Below are 25651 nucleotides of genomic sequence, written 5' to 3' on the forward strand. Positions count from 1 at the left end.
GTTGTCCTGTTCCTGGGCCTCAGAATGGTAACCCATAGTAGTCATGTTGACATGTTTTCAGTAGTTGTTAAATAAAACGGGTTGGTCTGGCTGAGTGGATCTAGACAATGATATGGACGTCATTTTGTATAAACCCATTGACTCTGTGTGTATGTTTCATATGATATTCATTTTCACATCTCTCGGTTCGTAACAATAGAGGACAAGTTGATTTACATGTTAAGGGTAACCAGATCGCTCTATTTGCAAACTGTAGCATACTAAGAGGAACCCATTAGAACAGCTTTGACACAATACAATATCACACTTGGATCGGCATGAAATTTCAGACCTCTGACTTAGCACTGACAAGGTTTTTTTTTATTAATTTATATGGACCATACCTAGCGTCCAATTGCCTGAATCAAGTTCAGCAGGCCACAGTGTAATCTAGCCAAGAAACAATTCATGAAGGAATTTGTAAATCATATAATTTAAAAGTTTTCATATTTTCAATGAAGTTCTCAATTTCAATCAAAGTGCAGCTTTACTGACAGAATCTGTTTTTGACACTTATTCCACAGCTTGAACAAATTTACAGAGGATTTCTATGGACAAACATCACAAATAGGTAAGTTATGTCAAATACAATCACTCCTTCATCTGTAAAATCTAACACAGATAAAACATTACTTTTCATTTATAACATTTTTAAAAATGCCTGTCTTTATTCATATATATTTAATTCAAACCATGACTTAGTAGGTTTCACTTAGGTTTCATCTTACAGCTAGTGGGTCTGTATTTTATTATAGAAAATAACTTATCATTTGGTAGTGTGCCATGTATTTTGGTTAGGTGACAAGAAAAAGAATATTTAAATTGTGATAATTTTTTGTCCATTCTTTTTTAACTCTCAAGTAATAAGACTTTTTTACGACTCAAACCTCAGCTTGCTATATCCGACAGAAATTTCCGCTTTCAAATTCACATGTACATCTTACTGTCTCTGTCAGTTTTTACAAGGTTTCCTCTGTCCTAATTAGGCCTCCTGAAAACCTCAAATATTCAATACATCAAATTTTCATAACTTTGTATTTAATAACTTTACATTTTGCATCCTCTTTCTCCATTTATTTTTTTTCAATAACTGTAAATATTGCATCTCACTCTATGTAACAAGCTCTCTCTATGTGTGGACAGAGTCTGATTTATCACCTTTTCCAGTGTTTCGCCTATTTACGTGTAAATCAGATTTCAGCACAGACTCAACATTCCACTGGAATCCATTTACTTCTTTGATAGAAATCCAAAAAGTTTTAGGTAAAATGGATGGTTTTCACTTAATATTAAATTTCTGCGAGTTTGATCACACAAAGAACTGAAAATCATAGAATCTGTTTCTCAAAGTATAACAATGTCCAGAATTCTACATCCTGCTAATTAATGATAATTACAAACTAGGTCTAATCGATACTGGTATTCTATCCTTAAATGTTACTATTTATATGTATCAACTTGATCCTTGTAACGGCAGAAGTATTGTATACTGCTGCAAGCTCAAATACTATTTTCCATACTAATATTCTTCATCACAAATGCTTCCTATAGCTGTAAGCTAAACTATTCTGTTTTATATCAACTTAGAAGTTAAATCACATTTATAACTATGAACTACGTTCAACCCCAGTCAAGTAGATATTCATGAACATGTTCTCTTACAAATAGTTTGTATACTACATTTCAAAGGACAAAATTCTTGGTAGTAGGTCTATCAATAACTACAACACCTATTGAAGTTTCAGTAACACACCTACAACACCTACTGAAGTTTCAGTAACACACTTACCACACCTATTGAAGTTTTAGTAACACACCTACAACACCTATTGAAGTTTCAGTAACACACCTATAACACATATTGAAGTTTTAGTAACATACCTACAACACCTACTGAAGTTTCAGTAACACACCTACAACACCTATTGAAGTTTTAGTAACACACTTACCACACCTATTGAAGTTTTAGTAACACACCTACAACACCTATTGAAGTTTCAGTAACACACCTACAACACCTATTGAAGTTTCAGTAACACACCTACAACACCTATTGAAGTTTCAGTAACACACCTACAACACCTTGAAGTTTCAGTAACACACCTACAACACCTATTGAAGTTTCAGTAACACACCTACAACACCTACTGAAGTTTCAGTAACACACCTACAACACCTATTGAAGTTTCAGTAACACACCTACAACACCTATTGAAGTTTTAGTAACACACCTACAACACCTATTGAAGTTTCAGTAACACACCTACAACACCTATTGAAGTTTTAGTAACACACCTTTAACACCTATTGAAGTTTCAGTAACACACCTACAACACCTATTGAAGTTTAAGTAACACACCTACAACACCTATTGAAGTTTAAGTAACACAGCTACAACACCTATTGAAGTTTCAGTACCACACCTACAACACCTATTGAAGTTTCAGTAACACACCTACAACACCTATTGAAGTTTTAGTAACACAACTACAACACCTATTGCTTTGTAGTAAGTCTACCTCTCCACCCTTTACTTTGAGGTTCTCCCCTCTCCCCATCCAATCCCACCAACCCCATCCCACCAACCCCACCCAACCCCACCCCACCCCCTTGACTGGTCTTATTGTAGTGTAAATACCTCAATCAATCACCTTCAGCTTTATCAATGACCTCTATAGGTGTGCCAGTTGGTAAATGAGGTCACCTTTATGATGACCTTTGATTTGAAATATGTCTAACCACACCTCTATTCGCTGTATAATAATTTTGTATTAACAGAATAAGGCTTAAAATAATTAATTTTCTATTGAAAATCATAGTAAATTGTTTATGTTGCCTGCTTAAACATCTTTATCATAAACATTACAAACATGAAACAAAAAAATCTATTAATGTATTTCTTTGCATGTCTGGTATATGATTGTAAACTGATATCAGTTTCCGTGCCAGAATACACCTAGTTTTACTATCAGCATAGGAAGTTGTCATCGAAAGTGAAAGATTTTGTTAACAATCAGAAAACTTCAGAATCAATAACAGCATTGTCATTTCTATAAAAACACATTATAGGGAACTCTGAAGTCGAAATCACGAGCCTCGTTCTCCTTCAAATGAACCTGAAACCTGACCTTTACACAAGGTCAACAATAGCTGCATTCATACGAAGCAAAATTACCTTCAAATGAATCATTGAAATTTTAGAGATTTTTTCACAAAACTTTTTATACAAGTTATAGTTACATACAAATCTAACAGTGTGAACAATGTTACAAACCACAATCCACAATTGTATCAAACACAACGAGAAAATACTTCCCAGATGCGGTTCGTATAAGTGAAATAATTTTTCACATCTGAATGTGTTAAAACAGGATATCCATCGAGCTGTGGCCTAATACTGAGCTTAAATGAGTCCAAAATATAGCTTTAACATGATTTTAACAAGTCTCTCTATAACAGGAAAACCATTGGTTAAATTTTGGCTTTCTTTCTGACCCAACCTATGAATGAAACTTGAGTCAGCCAAAAATTGAACTATTCTGTGCTAAATGGATGAAACTTGAGTCACCCAAAAAATGAGCTAATCTGGTGCTAAATGGATGAAACTTGAGTCACCCAAAAAATGAGCTAATCTGGTGCTAAATGGATGAAACTTGAGTCACCCAAAAAATGAACTAATCTGGTGCTAAATCACCCAAAAAATGAGCTAATCTGGTGCTAAATGGAGTTCACCCAAAAAATATAATCTGGTGCTAAATGGATGAAAATACAAAAAATCAATCTTAAATGATAAGCAAAAAAAGATTAAATTGGATCACCCAAAAATGAACTAATCTGGTGCTAAATGAGTTTATAAGTCAATACATCAACTTGTGATAAGCAAGATTAAATTGGATTTAGTGAGCTACTTAGTTTCGTGACATAACAAGGGCATATTCCATAATTTCAGTCAAACAATGACATATAGAGTTCATTTACATACATAACATTACAGATAACTATCAAATATTAATGACTTATTTCAGACTTATTGCTATTTTTGTTAGTCTGTATCTCCTGGACATCCTCACTGTGAGGCCTTATACCTAGACCTATTTCCGGTATTTTACTATACTGGGTCTCCATTTCAGATCACCAAATACATGACACAATGATTAACACATGTCAGTTAGTAAAGTTATTAGGTCTGACAGCTTCACAGGTAATAATAAGATATTGATTATACCAGTAATTTAATGATCTACAAAATTAATTAACGTTAAAATCAATTAGCCTTAATTTATCTTGATATGTGTAATGAAGTATTCAATATTCTTTGGCAAATTATCTTAAGTATCACAGATAAAAAAAAACAAAAGACAACACCACGTCAATCATTAAGCTTTGATATTAAATGACCTAACCCAGTTATCCTACACCTTAATGAGTAAACCTTTTTGGAAATCTTTGAAGTCTCACTCAATAAATCATTTTTTTCCCATGTGAATCAGCCATGATTTTTTTTAAATGATTAAAGTTTAGATTTTAAGGACATGCATGAAGAATGATGAGAATCTATGATCACCTACCTGTCCATTACCTACATGTGTATAGTCAGGTAGCATATTATGTATAAGCAGACTGGTGAATGAAGACAATTTGGTTTGACCATAAACTTATTTAAGACACTTCTAATGTTACATAATTGTCAATTGTATTTTAAAACACGTTAAATAATATTTAATGTTGATCACAACTCCAACCTCTCCTCCTACCCTAAATTCACTTTATTTATGATTGTATCTTTTTATTGCCCTGTCTAACTCTTACTTTCTCCTCTCCCTCTACCTGTCTGTCTTATATCTTCATCCTTTCCTTCTTATTTTACCTTAATACTCAAATCTTGTCATCTCCTCTCCTCAAACATATCATTTATTCTTTCATTTTTATTTCATCTTTTTTTTTTTAAACTTTTTTAACATCTAACAACATGGCTGTTACTTTTTTCATCTTTCTTTACCTTTCTCCTCTTTTTTTCTATACTTTTTATCCTATTTTCATTTTCTTCCTTCATTGAGTAATCAACGAGATAAAGACTTCATGAATACTGTTTATTTGTGTCCTCCACCTGATGACACCACAGATTAGCGATGTGTTTTAAGTTTATCTCCCTTTGCCTTTCTTTCCTTTTCACCTGTTCTCTTTTCCTTAACCTCTAATAATCTTCCTTTTCTCTATTTCTCCCTATTTCTCCCTTCCTGTCCTTATGTATTCCAGTCTTCTCTTCCCTCCTTTTTCATCTCCTTTACCCTCTTACCTCTCCTCCTATGTTGATTTCCTTTTATTTTCCTCTCTTCTTGTCTGTATTTTCTCATGTTTCTCTATTCTCATCCTTTACTCTCATTCCTATCTTTTCATCCTACGTACAACACACACATCTACTACAAGGGTTATTTCTAACCCAAACAATCAAAAACCTGATTCCAAGCACTCAACATTTTTGACATTCTGTAATTCTATCAACAACCAAGGCAGTCTGTTGCTTAGAAAAGTAATGTAAATTCTACTCCAAAAAGCTTTCAAAAGAAACAGATTATAATTACAAATACCTCTCCACTAATGACCCCGGTGTCACTGTCTTTACCAACCTTTTTGTAAAATAACTCACTCAGACAGTTAACAATGTAAGAAAACCGACATTCCTAAATGAAACTCAGTAATAATAATGAAGAATTGTCTATAAATCAGAGTTTAGAGAATGAGTTTAAGTGTATAACAGTGAACAAGAATGTCTTATCTTTGTTAATGTTTCTCTGTAATTTCAATAAAGACAGGTTTCAGTGGAGCATGAAAAGAGTGCTAGACAGACAAACTGTTTGCTGATAATTTGCAAAATATGTCATATTGAAAATATATTGTACTCTTTATTAGAATAAAGATGGTAGCCTCTAGAAACCTACTGTAGATTCCTGTCATTTTAGAGAGAACCATGACCTGGTCTGATGGTAATGACCTCTGACAGGTATGTTACCATGGCAATGATTCCTGACAAGGCTTACTGCCTGTTTATAGGTATTCATCACCATTACATATGTCAGAAAATTTCCCCTGTTTCCAAAGAGTTCTCATCAACAGATCTTGGTATGCATGAACTGACAATATCCAGAAAATAAATTTATTTCTTGTAATGTGAAGTAGTACACTTGCAATATCTAGTGAAATATAAATTTTCTTCTATTGTTGCTTACAATGAATGCCCTTTACAAGAATCTTTCTTTAACCTTTGAACTAATTTGTATATTCTTTATCATTGACCTTTGACCTAAGGTGCATGTCCAACAGAAATCTGTCCATCCTTGACCAGTGATCTATAATTATGTATGTTCTTTAGATACCATTCAATCCTTGACCTTTGACCTATGGTGTATGTCTGTCAGAAATCTGTCCATGCTTGACCTTTGATCTGTAATCATGTATGTTCCTTAGATACCATTCAATCCTTGACCTTTGACCCATTGGATATGACCCAAATACATCCTTCACAGTTAACCTTTTTGAATTAGCTGAAATTTCAAGTAGCTTTGCTATGAAATACATGAATAAGAAATAGTTTTGATATTAAATACACTGTAGCTTGAATCAGCCAAACTATGATAACACTTGAAAATATGAATTAGTTTAGCTGCGAAATCACTTTGAATGTGAAAAAGCTTCCATACAGAATAGTTAATGACATTAAAGTCATCTGATGCAGAAATTTTGATATCATCCAATATGTATATCAATAATTCATGCCTTTGAGGTAAGTGGCATGACATTGCACTATCTGACAATCTCACGGAGAGGATAGGGTTGTGGGTATACACAATAGGTCAGCCATATCATTTTACCAGAAATATCACAACAGGTGCAAAGTCTGCATCATTTTACAATCTTTTTCATATTCATCATAAATAGATATTAAATAACACAAAAGTAGGGGCAAATAGGGTCTCTCTTGACCTTGTGTGAATGCACATTCGTTAACTTTACCCCGTCATGTGGTTATAGGTCACCAAAGGAATTTTCTTCTCCTGCAACTGTTCATGCCTACCACTCATGAAACATAGGTGTTTCAATAATTTACCTGGCTGTAAATTTTAATACAATCTACCTGTACGGTGAATTTCATGCAATGTTCAATGGAACCTTATTTTGTATCAAGTAATTTTAGAAGTAAGTGGACTACATAGCCATGAATGTAATGATATACACATATTTACCCATAAACAACACCTAGTTACAATTTATTTGATATATTTTACATAAAAAAAGTCCAATAAATTAATGCATCTGTCATACCATAACACAAAAGTTGAACTGACTGAATATACAGCTATCCTATACATCTTGTATTATTGTCTTAGGGGCCCCACCTACAAATTCTTAATCCAACTCAAGGATTTGACTCAATTCAGGACAATGAAACATCAATTTTTTGTTGTTCTACTAAACAACCTAGATCTAGATGGGCTTATTAACAGGCATGGAGTAACTGTGTAGTGGAACTGGACTAGGTAGATTGTTGGTAACTGTAGAATGTCTGTCCGGGTTCAAACCCCAGTCTGGCCATGCATTATTTCTGTTCCTGTTACTAGATGGGCTTATTAACAGGCATGGAGTAACTGTGAAGTGGAACTGGGCTAGGTAGATTGTTGGTAACGGTAGCATGTCTGTCCGGGTTCAAACCCCAGTCTGGCCATGCAATTTTTCCGTTCCTGTGTCATAAATATTACACTAACAGCTTTCGTATGATTTTATCTCACCTTTTCTGAACATAAATAGAACAAATATTTTCACAACACTGTCACATTCAGTTAATAGGGACCTCACTGAAAGCATCTTAAATATTTTTGAAAATTTAATTGCTGTTTACCAAACAACAATTACACAGAAATATGTTGGTTCTACTTAAAATGCTATTGTGTAATAAAATTCTCCACAAAAAATATTACACCTGTGAAGGACATCAAGAGATCCCGAAACGTAAAACTGAATTATACATTACTATCAACAGCATTCCAAAGTTATCAAGTTGCAAACATGCATTTTCATGCCTTACAAATTATCTTAAATTGGAAATGTTTCCTTTCTGATACAAATCAGTTATTTAATTTCGACACCTTCATACTAAAGTGCCATGCTAACATCCAGGAAAGTCTAATAAAATATTTTATTCTATTACATGATCAAATGTAATTAAAACAAAATTAGGAATGAAATCTAATAAAACTGCTTTTTTTAACCCATATTTTATCATTACACTTCATGCTCCATGTTCCTGTAAGTGATGCAATGAATTTTCCAGTTTTTTTTTTTTATTTCTTGTTTGTTGCAACTAGCAAATCAACTGACAAAATACTGAATCCCTTAGATCTTTTCCTGCCTGTCCATCCTTGCATCCATCTGTCTATCCATCCGCCCAGCTATCCATCCATCTACTAATCCATCCACATAAAAAAACATATATGTTTCTCCATCTGCTTTGCTACAGAGACAAACAGACAGCCGGACAGATAGTCATACAGATGGACACCTCAGTTTCACAGTATCCATTTTAACTACTTTAAAAGGTAGAGAAATGATATGATATCATCTAGAGTGTATTTCAACTATCTTCACATTCATTGCATTATCTTAATAAAGGATGCAGCATTTCCACAACTATATACTCTGTCATTTCACATATTTCCTGTACAATCTCCGCAGTCAGCTGGTGGTAGATAACTTTCACAAATATCAATTTCAGGAAATTTTTAAGAATGAAATTGAATATGCCATTAGTGCAGTAGAAAAGGGTCTTTATTACATTAAGTGTGTCTACGTGATGAGGGGGTGTCATCTTGGCATGTGGAATGCACATTTGTCATGTGTAACCAACAGGTATATATAAAGCCATATATACACAACATACCACCGCAGGCTCACACGGGAAATTTATTTTAACTTTCAAATAGTTTAAAATTTTAGCCCATCCTATTTTAATTGTTTCAAAAACATAATGAAAAAGTTTTATTTACAAAAATTTGTGTTTTAAATCTCAACAAAAAACAAAATATCTGATTTTCATCATCTCAAATGCTAATTTCCTCAAATATTTATGTAGATTCTGTGTGTGTCACTGAGTCCAGAAAATTTTGGCAAATGGTAACATTTATATCTGTAACTAAGGATGACTGGGAGATGAACTGGTTATTATAAACTGGATAATTGACCGCTGGCTACTATCAATGACAACAATAGTACATCATCCTCTCCTGATAAAAGCCCAAGGTCAACCACAGCATACACACAGTGTTGGCACAGATATACCAGATTGTACCAAGTAACCTGTAGTTACAGAGAATACCCATGATGATGATGTCCAGATTCCATATGAACATGCTTAATATCCAAAGCTTAGAACAGCCTCTCTGGTGCCCATTCATAGCAAGCATGTCCAGAGCCTGGAACAGCCTCCCTGGTACCTGTACATAGTGACATATTCAGAGATTAGAACAGCCTCCCTGGTACCCCTGTACATTCTGACATGTCCAGAGCCTGGAACAGCCTCCCTGGTACACCTGTACTTAGTGAAATGTCCAGAGTCTGTAACAGCCTCCCTGGTACACCTGTACTTAGTGACATGTCCAGAGTCTGTAACAGCCTCCCTGGTACCCCTGTACTTAGTGACATGTCCAGAGTCTGGAACAGCCCCCTTGGTACACCTATACTTAGTGACATGTCCAGAGTCTGGAACAGCCTACCTGGTACCCCTGTACTTAGTGACATGTCCAGAGTCTGTAACAGCCTCCCTGGTACCCCTGTACTTAGTGACATGTCCAGAGTCTGGAACAGCCCCCTTGGTACACCTATACTTAGTGACATGTCCAGAGTCTAGAACAGCCTCCCCGGTACCCCTATACTTAGTGATATGTCCAGAGTCTGGAACAGCCTCCCTGGTACACCTGTACTTAGTGACATGTCCAGAGTCTGTAACAGCCTCCCTGGTACACCTGTACTTAGTGACATGTCCAGAGTCTAGAACAGCCTCCCTGGTACACCTGTACTTAGTGACATGTCCAGAGTCTAGAACAGCCCCCCTGGTACCCCTGTACATTCTGACATGTCCAGAGTCTAGAACAGCCTCCCTGGTACACCTGTACTTAGTGACATGTCCAGAGTCTAGAACAGCCTCCCTGGTACCCCTGTACTTAGTGAAATGTCCAGAGTCTAGAACAGCCTCCCCGGTACCCCTTTATTTAGTGATATGTCCAGAGTCTAGAACAGCCTCCCTGGTACCCCTGTACTTAGTGACATGTCCATAGTCTGGAACAGCCTACCTGGTACACCTGTACTTAGTGAAATGTCCAGAGTCTAGAACAGCCTCCCTGGTACACCTGTACTTAGTGACATGTCCAGAGTCTAGAACAGCCCCCCTGGTACCCCTGTACTTAGTGGCATGTCCAGAGTCTGTAACAGCCTCCCTGGTACACCTGTACTTAGTGAAATGTCCAGAGTCTAGAACAGCCTCCCCGGTACCCCTATACTTAGTGATATGTCCAGAGTCTAGAACAGCCTCCCTGGTACCCCTGTACTTAGTGACATGTCCAGAGTCTAGAACAGCCTCCCCGGTACCCCTATACTTAGTGATATGTCCAGAGTCTAGAACAGCCTCCCTGGTACCCCTGTACTTAGTGACATGTCCATAGTCTAGAACAGCCCCCCTGGTACCCCTGTACTTAGTGACATGTCCAGAGTCTGGAACAGCCTACCTGGTACCCCTGTACTTAGTGACATGTCCAGAGTCTGTAACAGCCTCCCTGGTACCCCTGTACTTAGTGACATGTCCATAGTCTAGAACAGCCCCCCTGGTACCCCTGTACTTAGTGACATGTCCAGAGTCTGGAACAGCCTCCCTGGTACCCCTGTACTTAGTGACATGTCCAGAGTCTGGAACAGCCTACCTGGTACACCTGTACTTAGTGAAATGTCCAGAGTCTAGAACAGCCTCCCTGGTACCCCAGTACTTAGTGACATGTACCCCTGTACTTAGTGACATGTCCATAGTCTAGAACAGCCCCCCTGGTACCCCTGTACTTAGTGACATGTCCAGAGTCTGGAACAGCCTACCTGGTACACCTGTACTTAGTGAAATGTCCAGAGTCTAGAACAGCCTCCCTGGTACCCCAGTACTTAGTGACATGTCCACAGCCTGGAACAGCCTCCCTGGTACCCCTGTACTTAGTGACATGTCCAGAGTCTAGAACAGCCTCCCTGGTACCCCTGTACTTAGTGACATGTCCAGAGTCTAGAACAGCCTCCCTGGTACCTCTGTACTTAGTGACATGTCCAGAGTCTAGAACAGCCTCCCTGGTACCCCTGTACTTAGTGACATGTCCAGAGTCTAGAACAGCCTCCCTGGTACCCCTGTACTTAGTGACATGTCCAGAGTCTAGAACAGCCTCCCTGGTACCCCTGTACTTAGTGACATGTCCATAGTCTAGAACAGCCTCCCTGGTACCCCTGTACTAAGTGACCATGGCTCCAGCCTCTCAGGTACCCCTGCACTAAGTTTTCCTATCTAGAGACATCTACAGCCTCCCATTCAGAGCCTATAACAGCCTCTCCTGTACCCCTGAACTTAGCGACCATGCCCTAGAACTGCCTCTCTTGAACCAGTGTTTGGTGTTTATGCCTTTAACTATGAATGGTCATCAATTCCTTAACCATAGAATGTGAGATATTTTCAACCATTGATAAAGACTGAAATCAGGCCAGATGTCTATCCCTTTTAGTTTCTAAAAGAAGTCCAAAGTTATCAATTTTGTCTCAATATGTACTATCACCTGTCCATAGAGAACATTATCTACACTTTACCTGTACATACAGACTTAACAACCATTTTATAATTTAACCTCTCTTTAAAGAACAATATCTAATTAAAGATGATGATGAAGGTTTCTTGTCTCTGTGACTCTGCCCGTCGCCAAGCATTGTCCAATCGATGTGTGTCAATTCTCTGGCGACGTGAGGGGGGATGCTTCTCTCATAGGGACATATCTAATTAAAGTGAGAACACACTATTTATAAAGAAAAATTGTGTCCAGTGTTAAAAGGCCTCAGATGTGATGTGTGTTGGCAGGAATGAATATTATTAGGAAAAGCATCCCATTCTGATTTAGCAAAAGTTTCACTCAGACAAAATTTAAAACTTCATTTTACATAATTCAGAAATAATTTTAATTTTCAGAATTTTTACCTTATATGGGGGAGTCATGAATTAAGTGTTGTTTCCTATGCTGTGACGCTTGAGAATACTTAGGCTAGACAAAAAGGAAGAAAATCTTGCTATCTTCTTCCTTTTAATGTTGTTGAGTTTCCTGTATTTACTAAATATATATACAAGCTGTTGACAGCAACTGCAACATTCCAGTCAAATGTCAAGCAGTCACTTGACCCCCAAGGCGTTATGATGTCATATACGCAAAAGGAAAAACTCCAAAAGTGATAAAGCTAGTGTATCTAGCCGAGTTATGTGTATACTACGAGACCCTTTAATAGCCCAGCAAGCGAATTCCCGGTAAAACCTAGAACATAGGTAGTTTGACGTCAGAAATTTTTATGAATGAAATCACTCGGCATGCTTATAAAGGGGCAGATTACTACTGGAGATCTAGTTATCCGTCACAGTCGCTGTGATAACGGCAACTTTTACAACTTCTATGATTATCTTGTTTAAACACAAAGAAAAACACTAGATATCATAGTTGTATGGATTGTAAAGTTTGGAGTAAGCAGCACGTAAAATTTAGTTCGAGTCTAATTGGCTCCACGTCTGGGCACTTGTCCCAAACTGGATTGCTCTACAACCATTTATCAGGTGAGTACTGTTACAAATGACCTTTATTCACATGTTAAATTCTTTTCAGACATTCTGCCTCATAAACACTGGTCTTCTCATGATTTGATATTCAGCTTAAATAAAAAACAGATAAATTCTAATCAATTAAAAGATACTGTTTCAGTCATGAATGCTCCATTCAATCATACATACCACTGACTTAGTTAAATTTCAACATTTTTTATGAGCTTTGAAAATCTTATTGTCTAAAACAGTCCAAACATACTATTTACTAGCTGTCATTTTTTTTTTATTAGTAAATCAATACAGCCAATTAATCTAATAAATCATAGTTCAATAAATCTAAAGTAGTATACTTTGTGGTAGGGGTGGGGAGGGGTGAGGTTTGCAATTAGGCTCGGGGGCAAAGTTCAATAAATTTATAGTAGTATACTTTGTGGTAGGGGTGGGGAGGGGTGAGGTTTGCAATTAGGCTCGGGGGCAAAGTTCAATAAATTTATAGTAGTATACTTTGTGGTAGGGGTGGGGAGGGGTGAGGTTTGCAATTAGGCTCGGGGGCAAAGTTCAATAAATCTAAAGTAGTATACTTTGTGGTAGGGGTACGAAGGGGTGAGGTTTGCAATTAGGCTCGGGGGCAAAGTTCAATAAATTTATAGTAGTATACTTTGTGGTAGGGGTGGGGAGGGGTGAGGTTTGCAATTAGGCTCGGGGGCAAAGTTCAATAAATTTATAGTAGTATACTTTGTGGTAGGGGTGGGGAGGGGTGAGGTTTGCAATTAGGCTGGGGGGCAAAGTTCAATAAATCTAAAGTTTGTGGTAGGGGTGGGGGAGGGGTGGGGTTTGCAATTAGGTTTGGGGGCAAAGTTCGATGAACTTAAAGTGTTTTGTAGTTGTTGGCTAGCAGTATATTTCAAGGGTACTTGAGCTGTATTTGACCGAGATTTTAATGATAATGAAGTGGAACTTAAGCACTTGACAGCTTAATACATTGATTAATATATCAATCTGAAGACAGTGTATAGAACAAACAGGGTGAAGATGATCAATATAGAATACATTTGGTTTCCATATTTACTAAATACATCTATTGCCTTCATGCTTCTTTCCCTGTACAAACATAAGTCTTATAACACTATAGGCAGGAGCACCTGGGTGTATCATAAAAACCTCCCTCCTTACACTGAAACACACACGTCGAAAATGCACTTCAAGTTAATAAATAACAAATCTATTGCTTGAATGACAGGGTCTTAAAAAAATTGAAACATGTATTGAAGTCAAACAGGTCTGACAAAATAAGAATATTGATCAAGCTACTGAAATAACAGTTTTATGGTTTAATCAATGGTTTCTATTCAGCAGGTAAAACTCTTAACCTTTTTATCAGTATCTATAAAATCTCCTCATGGCCATTTCAAGGGAACGTATGTGACTGAACGTCACATCAAGGCAAGGGAAAATGCTATGCTAGTACTATAGAGTGCTGTGTATTTCCTAACAGACTACAATGTAACATTTCTACATAAACTTGTGTAAATCTCGAGTTTATATAAATCAACACTTGATTGAATAAGATCCTAACAGGCATAAAAGGTCACCATGTGTGGAAATTACACCTGTGTACATGTTCCTATAGCTGCCTGGTCAGGTAAAAGTACCGATGAACAAACTACAGGAAAGGTAGGAAATTATTTGCCCAAGTAACATTAAGTTCAATACAGGTAAAGCATGTACAGGTAAGGTAATAAAAGTCTTATACAGGTAAAACATGTACAGGTAAGGTAACTCAAGTCTTATACAGGTAAAACATGTACAGGTTGGGTAGCGTAAGTCTTGTACAGGTAAAACATGTACAGGTGAGGTAACTCAAGTCTTATACAGGTAAAACATGTACAGGTGAGGTAATCAAAGTCTTATACAGGTAAAACATGTACAGGTAAGGTAACCAAAGTCTTATAAAGGTAAAACATGTACTGGTGAAGTAACTTAAGTCATATACAGGTAAAACATGTACAGGTAAGGTAATAAAAGTCTTGTACAGGTAAAACATGTACAGGTAAGGTAACCAAAGTCTTATAAAGGTAAAACATGTACAGGTTGGGTAGCGTAAGTCTTGTACAGGTAAAATGTGTACAGGTAAGGTAATCAATGTCTTATACAGGTAAATCATGTACAGGTGGGGTAGCATAAGTCTTGTACAGGTAAAACATGTACAAGTAAGGTAATCAAAGTCTTATAAAGGTAAAACATGTACAGGTAAGGTAACCAAAGTCTTATACAGGTAAATCATGGACCGGTAGGGTAGTGTAAGTCTTGTACAGGTAAAACATGTACAAGTAGTTACTGGTAAAGTTTTATTCCGTGTGCTGGGATCATTAATATAACATTTTCTAGATAAATATTTGTTCAAATGTATTTGTTGATTTATCAAGGAGAACTAAAAGAATTACAAGTAAACAACAGACAATTAGGTAGCTAGATAAATATTTATGATGTATACCTGAAGTACAGGTAGGTATTTAAGATATGTGTTAATACATTCTAGACACCCAAGCTCCTCAAAAACTCGGCTATACAATGTTGATCTATTCCATTAGCCACATAAATAAATGCCCATCATAACCAGTCATTGTATATATAAGTAGAATAGACCAGGAGCCCTGGCTGCCAGTCAGCACTGATGATGAAGTAGTAGGGCTAGTATGAATGGGATAGCTGCCAGCAGTATAGTACAGTAATACACTACCTATGTTACCTACCTACGCTGGTCTCTTTACTCCTAACTCAACGGTGCTAGAGATGATCGTACAATCCTCTTTATATTTCCAGCATCACTTCATCATTTATCACCTCCACTAGGGTTTTCCACAAACTTCTGGAATGTGCATTTGTTTTACAAGAGGTGCTTTTTCTTTGCAGGATTTCCATGTGAATCTACCTGTGATGTGACTTGGATTATCTGGTTAGGCTGTGACTAAGCAGGTGTGACTTGGATTAACTTTGTCACCTGGAGGCTGTGACTAAACAAATGTGACTTGGATTAACTTTGTCACCTAGAGGCTGTGACTTGGATTACCTAGCTTTGTTACCTATCACAACTGTGACAGAACAGGTATAGAGACACCTGTGGTGTGATATATATAAAGGACAATTCTACTTAACACTATGGAATTACTACTGTACCTATCTGTGCTGCTGTTAGCTCTGAAAGAAACATTATCATGTTCATGTATGGTGTCACATAGTCAAGACCTCTACTGTCGATCTGACTTCAGTAAGTATTCATACTATTGGTCAACATGTGTGATGTTTACTACTAGGTTTTCATATGTATTTGTTTGTTTTCACCTTGACAAGATATCAAGGGTTTATCAGGATCTACAGCTACAATTATACTGTTTGTCAAGACTTCATATCGCATCAGGCGTTAAACTTTATCCCACATCAGATATAAAATTTCATCTCACATCAGACATAAACCTTCGTCTCACATCAGACATAAACCTTCGTCTCACATCAGACATAAACCTTCGTCTCACATCAGACATACAACTTCATTTCACATCAGACAAAAAATATCATCTCACTTCAGACACAGAGTTTCATCCCACTTCAGGCATATAGAGGCAAAATTCTACCTGTAAACACCAGTTAAACTTGTAAACAGCAGTCTTACCATTGAGGACTTGCCACACCCATAAAAATCTATTATACAGGCGAACATTAGCAATACCTGTAAACATCAGTAATACATGTAAAAACCAGTCATATCTTAACACAAGCCATACTTAAAGTGTACCCTGAGAGGTCAGCTATGTTGAGCTTAAAAATTAGTTCTGCACATAAAATACACATTGCTGAAAACGCGAGTGCCGTGGAATGTTCCGTTACTGAGAAATTGCGACTTTTCTGAAAAACACACCTTTGGCTGAGAGGCGTTGACCTCGTTTTCGGGCATCCAAACCTGTGACGTCATAAGTTCAACGCTTTTGTTGATGCAGCCATATTGTCTTTACTGTGCTTCATGTGATTGTGATCTATTTTGGGATTTTCCGCGGTAATTTCTTCATTTATTTACGTGAAAGCACTTCACATCTTCGCAATATTTAAGGTAATGAACGAGGGGTCGGTGAATTAGCACTTAAATCCGCTAAAATGGATTCCTATCGAGGAGGGAAGCAGTGTGCAGCATATGGTTGTCCTAACGGTCCCGGGAATTTTCGTACCGAAGAAAATCCGTCCATGGTATTTTCGTCCTGAGAATGTTCGTACTACTATCATACAGTAGTACTATAGAATACGTTATGTGTAGAGATGTCATCTAAACTCATAATCACACCTGTGCCAGGCTAGGTAATTAGCGCCTCTGTGGCTTGAAAAAAGAATGATGAGACGACACGTCTGTCGGCTAACAACAGACGCGTACCAGTACTTGTGTAAAAACCAGTCAAATCATTGTATAAACTTCTAAAACATCGATTTTTTATTATCAACACAGCGGAGGGTGTTATAATTGGTTGTTGACACCCTATCTATATATATCCATAGTGCTACGAAAATTCCCCTCGGACGAAAATTCTTCGGTATGAAAATTCACGACACCGTCCTAACACTAACACGGATGGGGTGTCAATGCATGCCTTCCCATTAAATAGGCCAGATTTATGCAAACAATGGATTCAGTTTGTCAGGAAGAAGACAGACATATGGAAAGGTCCAACGAAATATTCATATTTTTGTTCAAAACACTTCGACGGAACTTCATTTCCAATTCGGTATAGTGTAATGAAAGCAATGGATTGGACTCCGCCGAAAAAAGGTTGACTAAATGACGATGTTATTTTCCTCCTCACTTGATACATCGTCTTGCAATTCCAGTTCAAATCGGTAGGGCTGGATTCCGTCTTCAGAAATATCATTCACACCATAATCAGACTCCTCAAAACTCATGTTCAAATCGCTATCAGGTGCGGTGTCGTTGTCACTCTCAGTCATGTTGGCTGCCATTTCTGTTGAACTTATGACGTCACGAGTAGAAGCGCCTCGATTCCATGGAAATGACGATTACGTTGATTAGGTCTGAGCGGACAGGTGAACTTTGAGCTTTAATAACTCGACACTGGGGTGACGGATTTTGACGGTGTTTTCGTTATTTTAATTTTTACGGCATTCGTAACATTATATCTAAATATAAAATTACACTTTAATGACACAGTAGCCACACCTGTAATAACCGTATTTCTAAACATAAGTGATAAACTTAAAAAAAGCAAGTGTATCTTTTTCTTAGCATCACAATTAATCACCAGCCTACTTAATTTCATATATAATTTTTGAAATTTCAAGTCCAGCGTTTTCTCAGTTTATTGTCTTGGTGTCAAAGACCTTGACTGATTTGAAATCACGCACTAAGTTTAGTATGACAAATCGATGCAACACAATCTTTTTTACTCAACAATCAATACCAGTGAATACAAATGTTTACTTGTTGTGAGTGATGCTAGACAAATTGTAATCCAAGGCTTGATACATACAGCATGACTGTTTTCTCTCATGAATCACTCTTCAAAAGGTTTTAGACAGAGAAAACAGTAATAGCCCACAGGAATTTTTGGAACATGCAGCTACTTATTGTAACTGTTTTGGACTCAGTTTAAAAAAACATGGCTATGTGATAGCTTCTATAGTCGTTACTTACACAGTACTACAAGACTAAAGACAAACAAACCTCAAATTTTGATTGAATCAGCTGAAACATGATCTTCAATTTATTTCAACATTTTGATCCTCTTTGATTGAAGAGTTCCAAAGATGTATAAAGGGAGAAAACTCTGTAATCCTAATCAGGTCATAGTAAAAACATAGGAGCTCGGCGTGATTTGGATACGCTTTTGACCGCCTACATTCATTACATTTCCTTGTACCAAAGATATCAAACACTTACTTCAGAAAATCTTTAAGTAATCATCCTGTATATTACACATTACAATTTATATACCATTAGCAGATGGTGGGACATTTGTTAGATTATAAAAACATGTGATCGTAATATTCAAGATGTAAGGATAAATATATCAAACTTATTTGTTCACAAATAAACAGAATTTTTCTGTCTCAGTCAGCAAAAACTTCCCAAACTTCCTGTGAAAACATTATTTGCTGCCCAATAAACATCAATGTTCTATCTTCTTGAATTTCGTTTTTTCAGATCAGAATTTCACTTGGATGTTTTATAATCTGAATGACCATCTTCAGTGCAAAACTGTTTTCAGACGTTTTCAAAATTGGGGAATATCATTATAATTAAAAAACACAGCCTTAACTGTTCTACAATTTATTTCAATACTCCCACTCAATTTGTTACAGAATGCTGTGGCTAATGTACTTAGGTATAATATCATATTCTGATTGACATTTCAGTCCTGGTGGCTACTGTGAAAGGACAGAAGATAATCTATAGCAGACATGAAGACAGGAATGAGTTACCGATGTCGAACGTAGATTTTGTCAGCAGTTCCTTCGACTCTCGGATACCTTTAGAACGCCACTACAGAGTCCGAGTGCATCGTACGTTTAAGGTAATTAACTTCAATGCCTTATGAATGATTTAAAGTGACCTTTGTCTTTTATAAATGTTAAAATTGACCAAAATAGTATTGGTCTGTAACATTGGACATATATGCAGTGGATGTATCCTTAGGCATTGTCTCTGACTCAAAGTAGAATCATTGGGTTTGTTAATAGGACATTGAAGTAGTTCTTGTCTTGGGAAAGCAATAGTTGTGGGTGGGCTTATCACAAGGCATGGGCTCATTACTGGGAAAAAAAAGGTACACTAATGCCTATCAAAAACGTGATTAAGTTAACAAACTTATCTTTTGACAGGTTCTCTGATGATCATTTTTTCTCTTTCACAGGGAAATCTCAACAAAGAATACCAAAGAGCCTTAAAGAAATACCTGTACACAGGTGGTTCTGACGCTGCTTGTGGTGTGATACTGGAGCACCGCAAAACATACCTTTTATCTGGTGAGTTGTAAGATAATAAACAGAACAACTTTCAAAATGTGTTAATATCTATATGATATTAAGAGGTGTGATATTAACAGAAATCCATCATAATCTGTATTCTATATAGGTATTTTCTAAAGAAGAATGGAGTTGTCAGCAGTTTTGAATAATATAATATTCTACCTTGATGGAGAGGGTTATTAACTAACTGAAAAAATTAGTGAGAAAAAAACCACTTTGCATGGAGTAGTCAGTTGAGGCACCACAAAAATGATAAGGAAATATTACAAGGACATTAATAATTGGCACAGAGTAAAAATTGCTGTGGTGAAGACTAATACACAACCAAGGAATTATACAAACCAGATCTTACATAATCCCATCTAGTACATCACAAACTCACTATCATACAGGGCAAATATATCTTTATCCCTGAAAAGTAATCCTTCAGTAATCTAACCTCATTCCACACAAATCCAAGCAAAGAAATCTCAGATATTCTAAAAAAAACACTGCCATTGTATCAGCAGATGTGGTTAAGTTGTATATTTGTGTAGTTAGTGTCATATCTGATATGGTATATATATATCTCATTATGTACATAATCTAGAGTCACTGGCACAATCCCAAACAAAAAATCTACTTTGAATGACAATTAGATGCTAGACTTACACATGTCCTTTGTAAAAGTTAGATAAGAATACAAGAATATTCACATTGACAAAACTCAATTTTTTCTGACTAATATATTAATCAAGTAAGTTAACCTATATTTATCAATATGATAAAGGGGGACAACTCTCACACAAACTTGTGTATAAAGAAAGATAGCATGTGTCCTTAATTAGGTAGAATGAAATCTTATAAAGATTTTCTTACTTAACCAACAGCGATTGGTTAGGTGACACAATGGTAACACACTTGCCCTTTACCTAGGTGACAGGGGTTAAAATCCCTGTTGAAACATGACAAAATATGGGGTAAAGTCTGTTTTTCCAAAATTATGTTCTTACATAAATTCAACACATTTCAAATGAAAGATAAAAGGAATGAGTGAGAACTAACTAAAACTAAACTAGTTAACTAGGATCTTTTCATTTTATCAGGTACAATCCGTAACAACCAGCTGTGGATTAACTATTGTGGCTGGTTTCAGGAGTACAAAACTCTCAATCTTCAACAGAAAAAGTTTCTCAAGTTCAAGTACAAACACAACTGTGGTTGTAAAGTAAGTATAATCCTTTTTAATTACTTCAGCCACTATTTTTTAAAAATCTTTATCCTTATCACTCTTCATCTCTCTGCTAATGCATGCTTTCAAAAATTATCACACTAGCTCCCAGGGACTATAACACACTGACTCCCAGGGACTATAGCACACTGACTCCCAGGGACTATAGCACACTGACTCCCAGGGACTACAGCACACTGACTCCCAGGGACTATAACACACTGACTCCCAGGGACTATAGCACACTGACTCCCAGGGACTATAACACGCTGACTCCCTGGGGCCTTAGCAAGGGGGTATAGTATTCAGACTCCAGGGGGTATAAGACTCAATATGCCAGGAGACTTTAGCACTCAAATACCAAGGGGCTTTATTTTGACAAGTCATGGATTAAGACCTAACAAGTTTTAGAAACGGATTCCAAATTTATTGATATTCAATAAACACTAGTAGAACATAGATATTCATCACACTGTCCCTTTCAATTTCAACCTCCTCCCCAACCTCCACACTAGGTATACTATCTTGTCAAATCAGACTTCCACAGTCCAAAAAAAAACACATCAGTAATATTAAATTTCATGATAACAACATTTGAAATCAGAATTATCCTTGGAAGTCAAAATCAATTTCACTCTAAATTGCTAGACATATAGACAGCTGGTCTTAGAACTTTTCAAATTCATCTCTTTTACACTCAATCTCTAGCTTTTATCTTTGAAATTTTACCTTATTTCAACAGAAACAGAAAAAAAAATTCAAGGGAAGTCAACATATTGACACCAAGATCCGATGCAACTGAATACAAACACCAGATAGAGATGAGATAGCCCTCATTCAATGACATCAAATTCATGAAAGAAACATCTGTTTGAAATTATAAAAATTGGCAGTGTCCTTCCAGAATATTAGAAAATACCAAGAATATTGAGTACATATGTAGTCTTTGTAATGGCAGTATCGATATTTTTGAAACATCAAAGATTTGTGATAGAAAACAATTCTGACTAATTACAGACTGCATTACTTAGCCATCTAACATTTCAAACAACTTCCTACCATACTATCACCATCGTAACAATCCACTTTCAAGTTATACATAAAACACATTTTCATGTGATAAATTTTGACCTTTCTTGACTAAATAGAGCGATGGTTGACATATGTAGTCATACAATACTTCCTAAAGCTAGCTTACTCTAATCCTTTCTGCCAATGTGCGAAAAAAATATCTTTCCGCAGAAGTCTGATTTTGTTTGAAGTTGGAAGATATACAGAAAGCCTGTGTTTGATATTCGCACTAACACATTTAATTACCATTACTCAAAATCCTGACTTTTGTGACCCGCGACTGAGGAGAGTAAAATATCTGTTTGGATGATTACGAATTAAAGCTGGCCCAGTGTAGTGTATATCAAAGGTTTCTTTAACCAGCTGATAACATTACCTTGATGTATTTCTTGGCTGTAATCCATTGGCTGCACTCACTTTCTTTAGCACTTAAATACAATGACCATACAACTTGCTCATTTCTATGCACAAAGTACATTTTACTTTTAATGTATGTTTTTACTTAATGATACCTTCACATTAATCTGTTTTGTACTACACCTTCAGTTTTTCTCTTTTTTCCAATATCTTTGCATTTTATTTCAATTTTTACTATGTCTTCACATTGATCTGATTTTTTACCATACCTTCACATTTTTTTCTTCTTCTTCAAATATCTATTGTTTACTTCTTAAAAAATCATTACCCTCATATATTTTTTTCCTAAACTATATATTAACTATTCCTTCACATTTTCTGCTGTTTTCAAATTTGTCAAACAACTGATACTTAATAAATCTTAATGAATAAAAACAATTTTCTGTACTAAGAAATTTTTATACGTCAGATAAAATGTACATTTCACAACAACAGGAACTTTATTGATCCTCCATTTTATGAAGACGAATTAATATCGATGAAATATTCTTCGTTAAGCTTGTATTTTAATTGCCTGTTCATATTTTTGGCATACCATACATTTTAAAGAACAAGGGATATCTCAGCCATGTTCCGCCTTGCTAAGTTATCTATTGGTATCTAATTAAGCATTAAATTATAAAGTAATGACACCCCACATACAAAGGGCTCAATAAACGACAAAGTTACAATCATACATTTTTGTCTCTGTAGGTGACTTCCTGCTATGAGGGTGGATACTGTCCTGCAGCCCGTAAACTTTTTCGCCGTGATTATTGCAAGTATCAACTCAGAAGGGACCGGACGCCGAGCAAAGATTGTTTCCAACGTCACGGACAGTGTGTAAGGATGGATGGTGCATGCCAATGGAAGAAAAACAAGCAGTTTAAAGTTTGTTTGAAACAAAACGGACAATCATTTCCTTGGATGAATCGACCCCATTTACCCATAGGTCCCGAAATTTCACCGGAAACCAGCAATGAGTCAAATGGTCATAGTCCAAATTTTCCTGGATACCAGGAACCGTGAAACATAGCCACTGTAATATAGTCTTAGATGATAGCTATGCTGACAGCATAGATGTGATAGAGTTGTCCCCCTTGGACTAGAAAAACAGATGGTTGTGTAAGATGGCAGCAGGAACAAAGCAAAGCAAGAGACATTTTGTAACAGTCTGTGTATCATGTACTTTTAGTGGATCTGTGATAAATAGGTTTGGATGTATATTTCTTCCAGCTTCAAAGAGCAGCTTCAAATTCTGATCAGGCAAACCATGCATAGTTTTACAGAGACGACTTGGATCAGGCAAACAAAGCAGTTTCAAAAAGCAGACGCTGATCAAGCATAACAAGCAGATATAGCTTTAATTAGCAGCTCTCGAAACTTTGATCAATCTCAAAAAGCAAGCTTAAAAGAACAGCTCCACATTACAATCAACAAATGTAGTAGAGATTTAAACAGCAGACTGGATTACTTTTGTCAGAACTATGTACTCCACACATCTTTAGAATAAGATTTTATGTATCAACACTGACCAGGCAAACAAAAAATGATTTCAGTGGGGATGGACCCTGACAACACACACAAACTTATCAAAATGGTTCCTCTTTCAGCTTTGTTGTGGTTAGAATAAAAGATATTGATAGAATCATATCTTTTCCTTATAACTATTTCATTAAGTCATGGTGTCATAAAGTAAAGCACAATTCACACAAAGCATCAGGTTACAATACACCATTTGAAATTTTATATAATATTCTTCTTTTCTGATGTTCAATCAAACTAATCGTTCTCATGAATATTGAAATGAAAATTTGGATGTTTTGCTGGTACCTATAACAGTAGCATCATACAAGCATAGCTTTCAAGTTTGTGTAATGAGATTTACATTTGTCAAACTGCTATCAATTTGTATTAATTCATTGTAAACAAACAGGTGTAAATATTTAATAAACATCTTGTGTCACGAAACTCAGCATTCGTAACATTCACATTCAACCTCTGTGTTGAGTTCAAAGAAGCAATAGGGCACCATGTTCATTTCAATATTTACTATTAAAGAGATATATATTTTCATTTCTTTATCATACTTGTTTATTATAGGTGGAATAATAAGTCATTTGGTTTGTTGTCTGTGTATATAGTAAGTCATAAATTCCTTCCAAACTTTCAACTATATATATATATATAAATATGAATGTCTGAAACTAATATTAATCATTTTCACAATTGAACATTTCATCACCTAACTGCTTAATTATCTTTTTAATTAAAAGCACTCACCGAAAAATGTAATTAAACTGTTTTAAATAAATGATGATTTGATGACAATTTGTATGTTTTCTTGAGAAATTTTTTCCCCATTTTTCCTTTTTTTCCCCTTTTTTTTTCTTTCTTTTTAATTTTTGGTTACATTAAGCTATTCTATATTTGTAAATAAAGTTTCAATAGAAAAATACATAAAGGGAGATAACTCCTGCATGGTAATATTTTTTAAAAAGTTAGATTTTAGATAATTTAAATATCATATAATTATATATGTGTATATATATATGTAACAAGAATTGTACAGCAATACATATCAATAGGAAACTGTTTTGTGAACATTTGTTTCATTTGTAGTGCTTGTATTGTAGTATTGTTTTATACAGTAGTCATTGTAATACTGATATTTAAAAAAAAATGTAAAAATAATCCTGATGTAAATTAAGCTGAGATTAAGTGAAATAAAAGTGTCATTACAACAATACTTATGTTTCTGTTTTCAATACTTCTGATATTTCCTGACATAAAATGTGTTCCAGTAAATAAGCTTTAAGACATTGATTTAAATCAGTATAGAAACTTCTAAATACATATTAATGTATCAAAGCAGTATAGAAACTGCTATATGCACGTATCAAATCTGTATAAATATCTGCAGCAAAGATTTGGAACAATTTGAACAATTTAGGTAACTCACTGAACTTGGATGTTTAATTGCTCCTTTTAAAATAGATCTAAAATGTAAACTTCTCTATAACATATGAATATTCCTGCCT

At 35.9% G+C, this 25651-nt stretch overlaps 2 protein-coding genes across 3 annotated transcripts in view; one reads left to right on the top strand and one right to left on the bottom strand.

The window, feature by feature from the left end:
- Positions 1 to 25651, bottom strand: part of LOC132558599 (synapsin-like) — a 90827-nt gene that overhangs the window by 44799 nt on the left and 20377 nt on the right. The gene's annotated exons all lie outside the window — the stretch shown is intronic.
- Positions 503 to 25359, top strand: LOC132558601 (metalloproteinase inhibitor 3-like). 2 transcript variants are annotated; one of them, XM_060223189.1, is made up of 6 exons: positions 503 to 610; positions 15821 to 16175; positions 19322 to 19479; positions 19819 to 19930; positions 21019 to 21140; positions 23325 to 25359. In XM_060223189.1, the coding sequence occupies exons 2-6, from the start codon at positions 16067 to 16069 to the stop codon at positions 23637 to 23639; spliced, it is 816 nt and encodes a 271-aa protein (XP_060079172.1). In that variant the 5' UTR covers positions 503 to 610; positions 15821 to 16066; the 3' UTR covers positions 23640 to 25359. The 2 variants fall into 2 exon arrangements, with proteins under 2 accessions (XP_060079172.1, XP_060079171.1); XM_060223188.1 differs by lacking the exon at positions 503 to 610 and adding an exon at positions 12738 to 12919.

This window comes from Ylistrum balloti, unplaced genomic scaffold (genome assembly GCF_031769215.1).
Source record: "Ylistrum balloti isolate Yb309-2 unplaced genomic scaffold, AGI_CSIRO_Ybal_v1 Utg370800, whole genome shotgun sequence".
Lineage (NCBI taxonomy): Eukaryota > Metazoa > Mollusca > Bivalvia > Pectinida > Pectinidae > Ylistrum > Ylistrum balloti.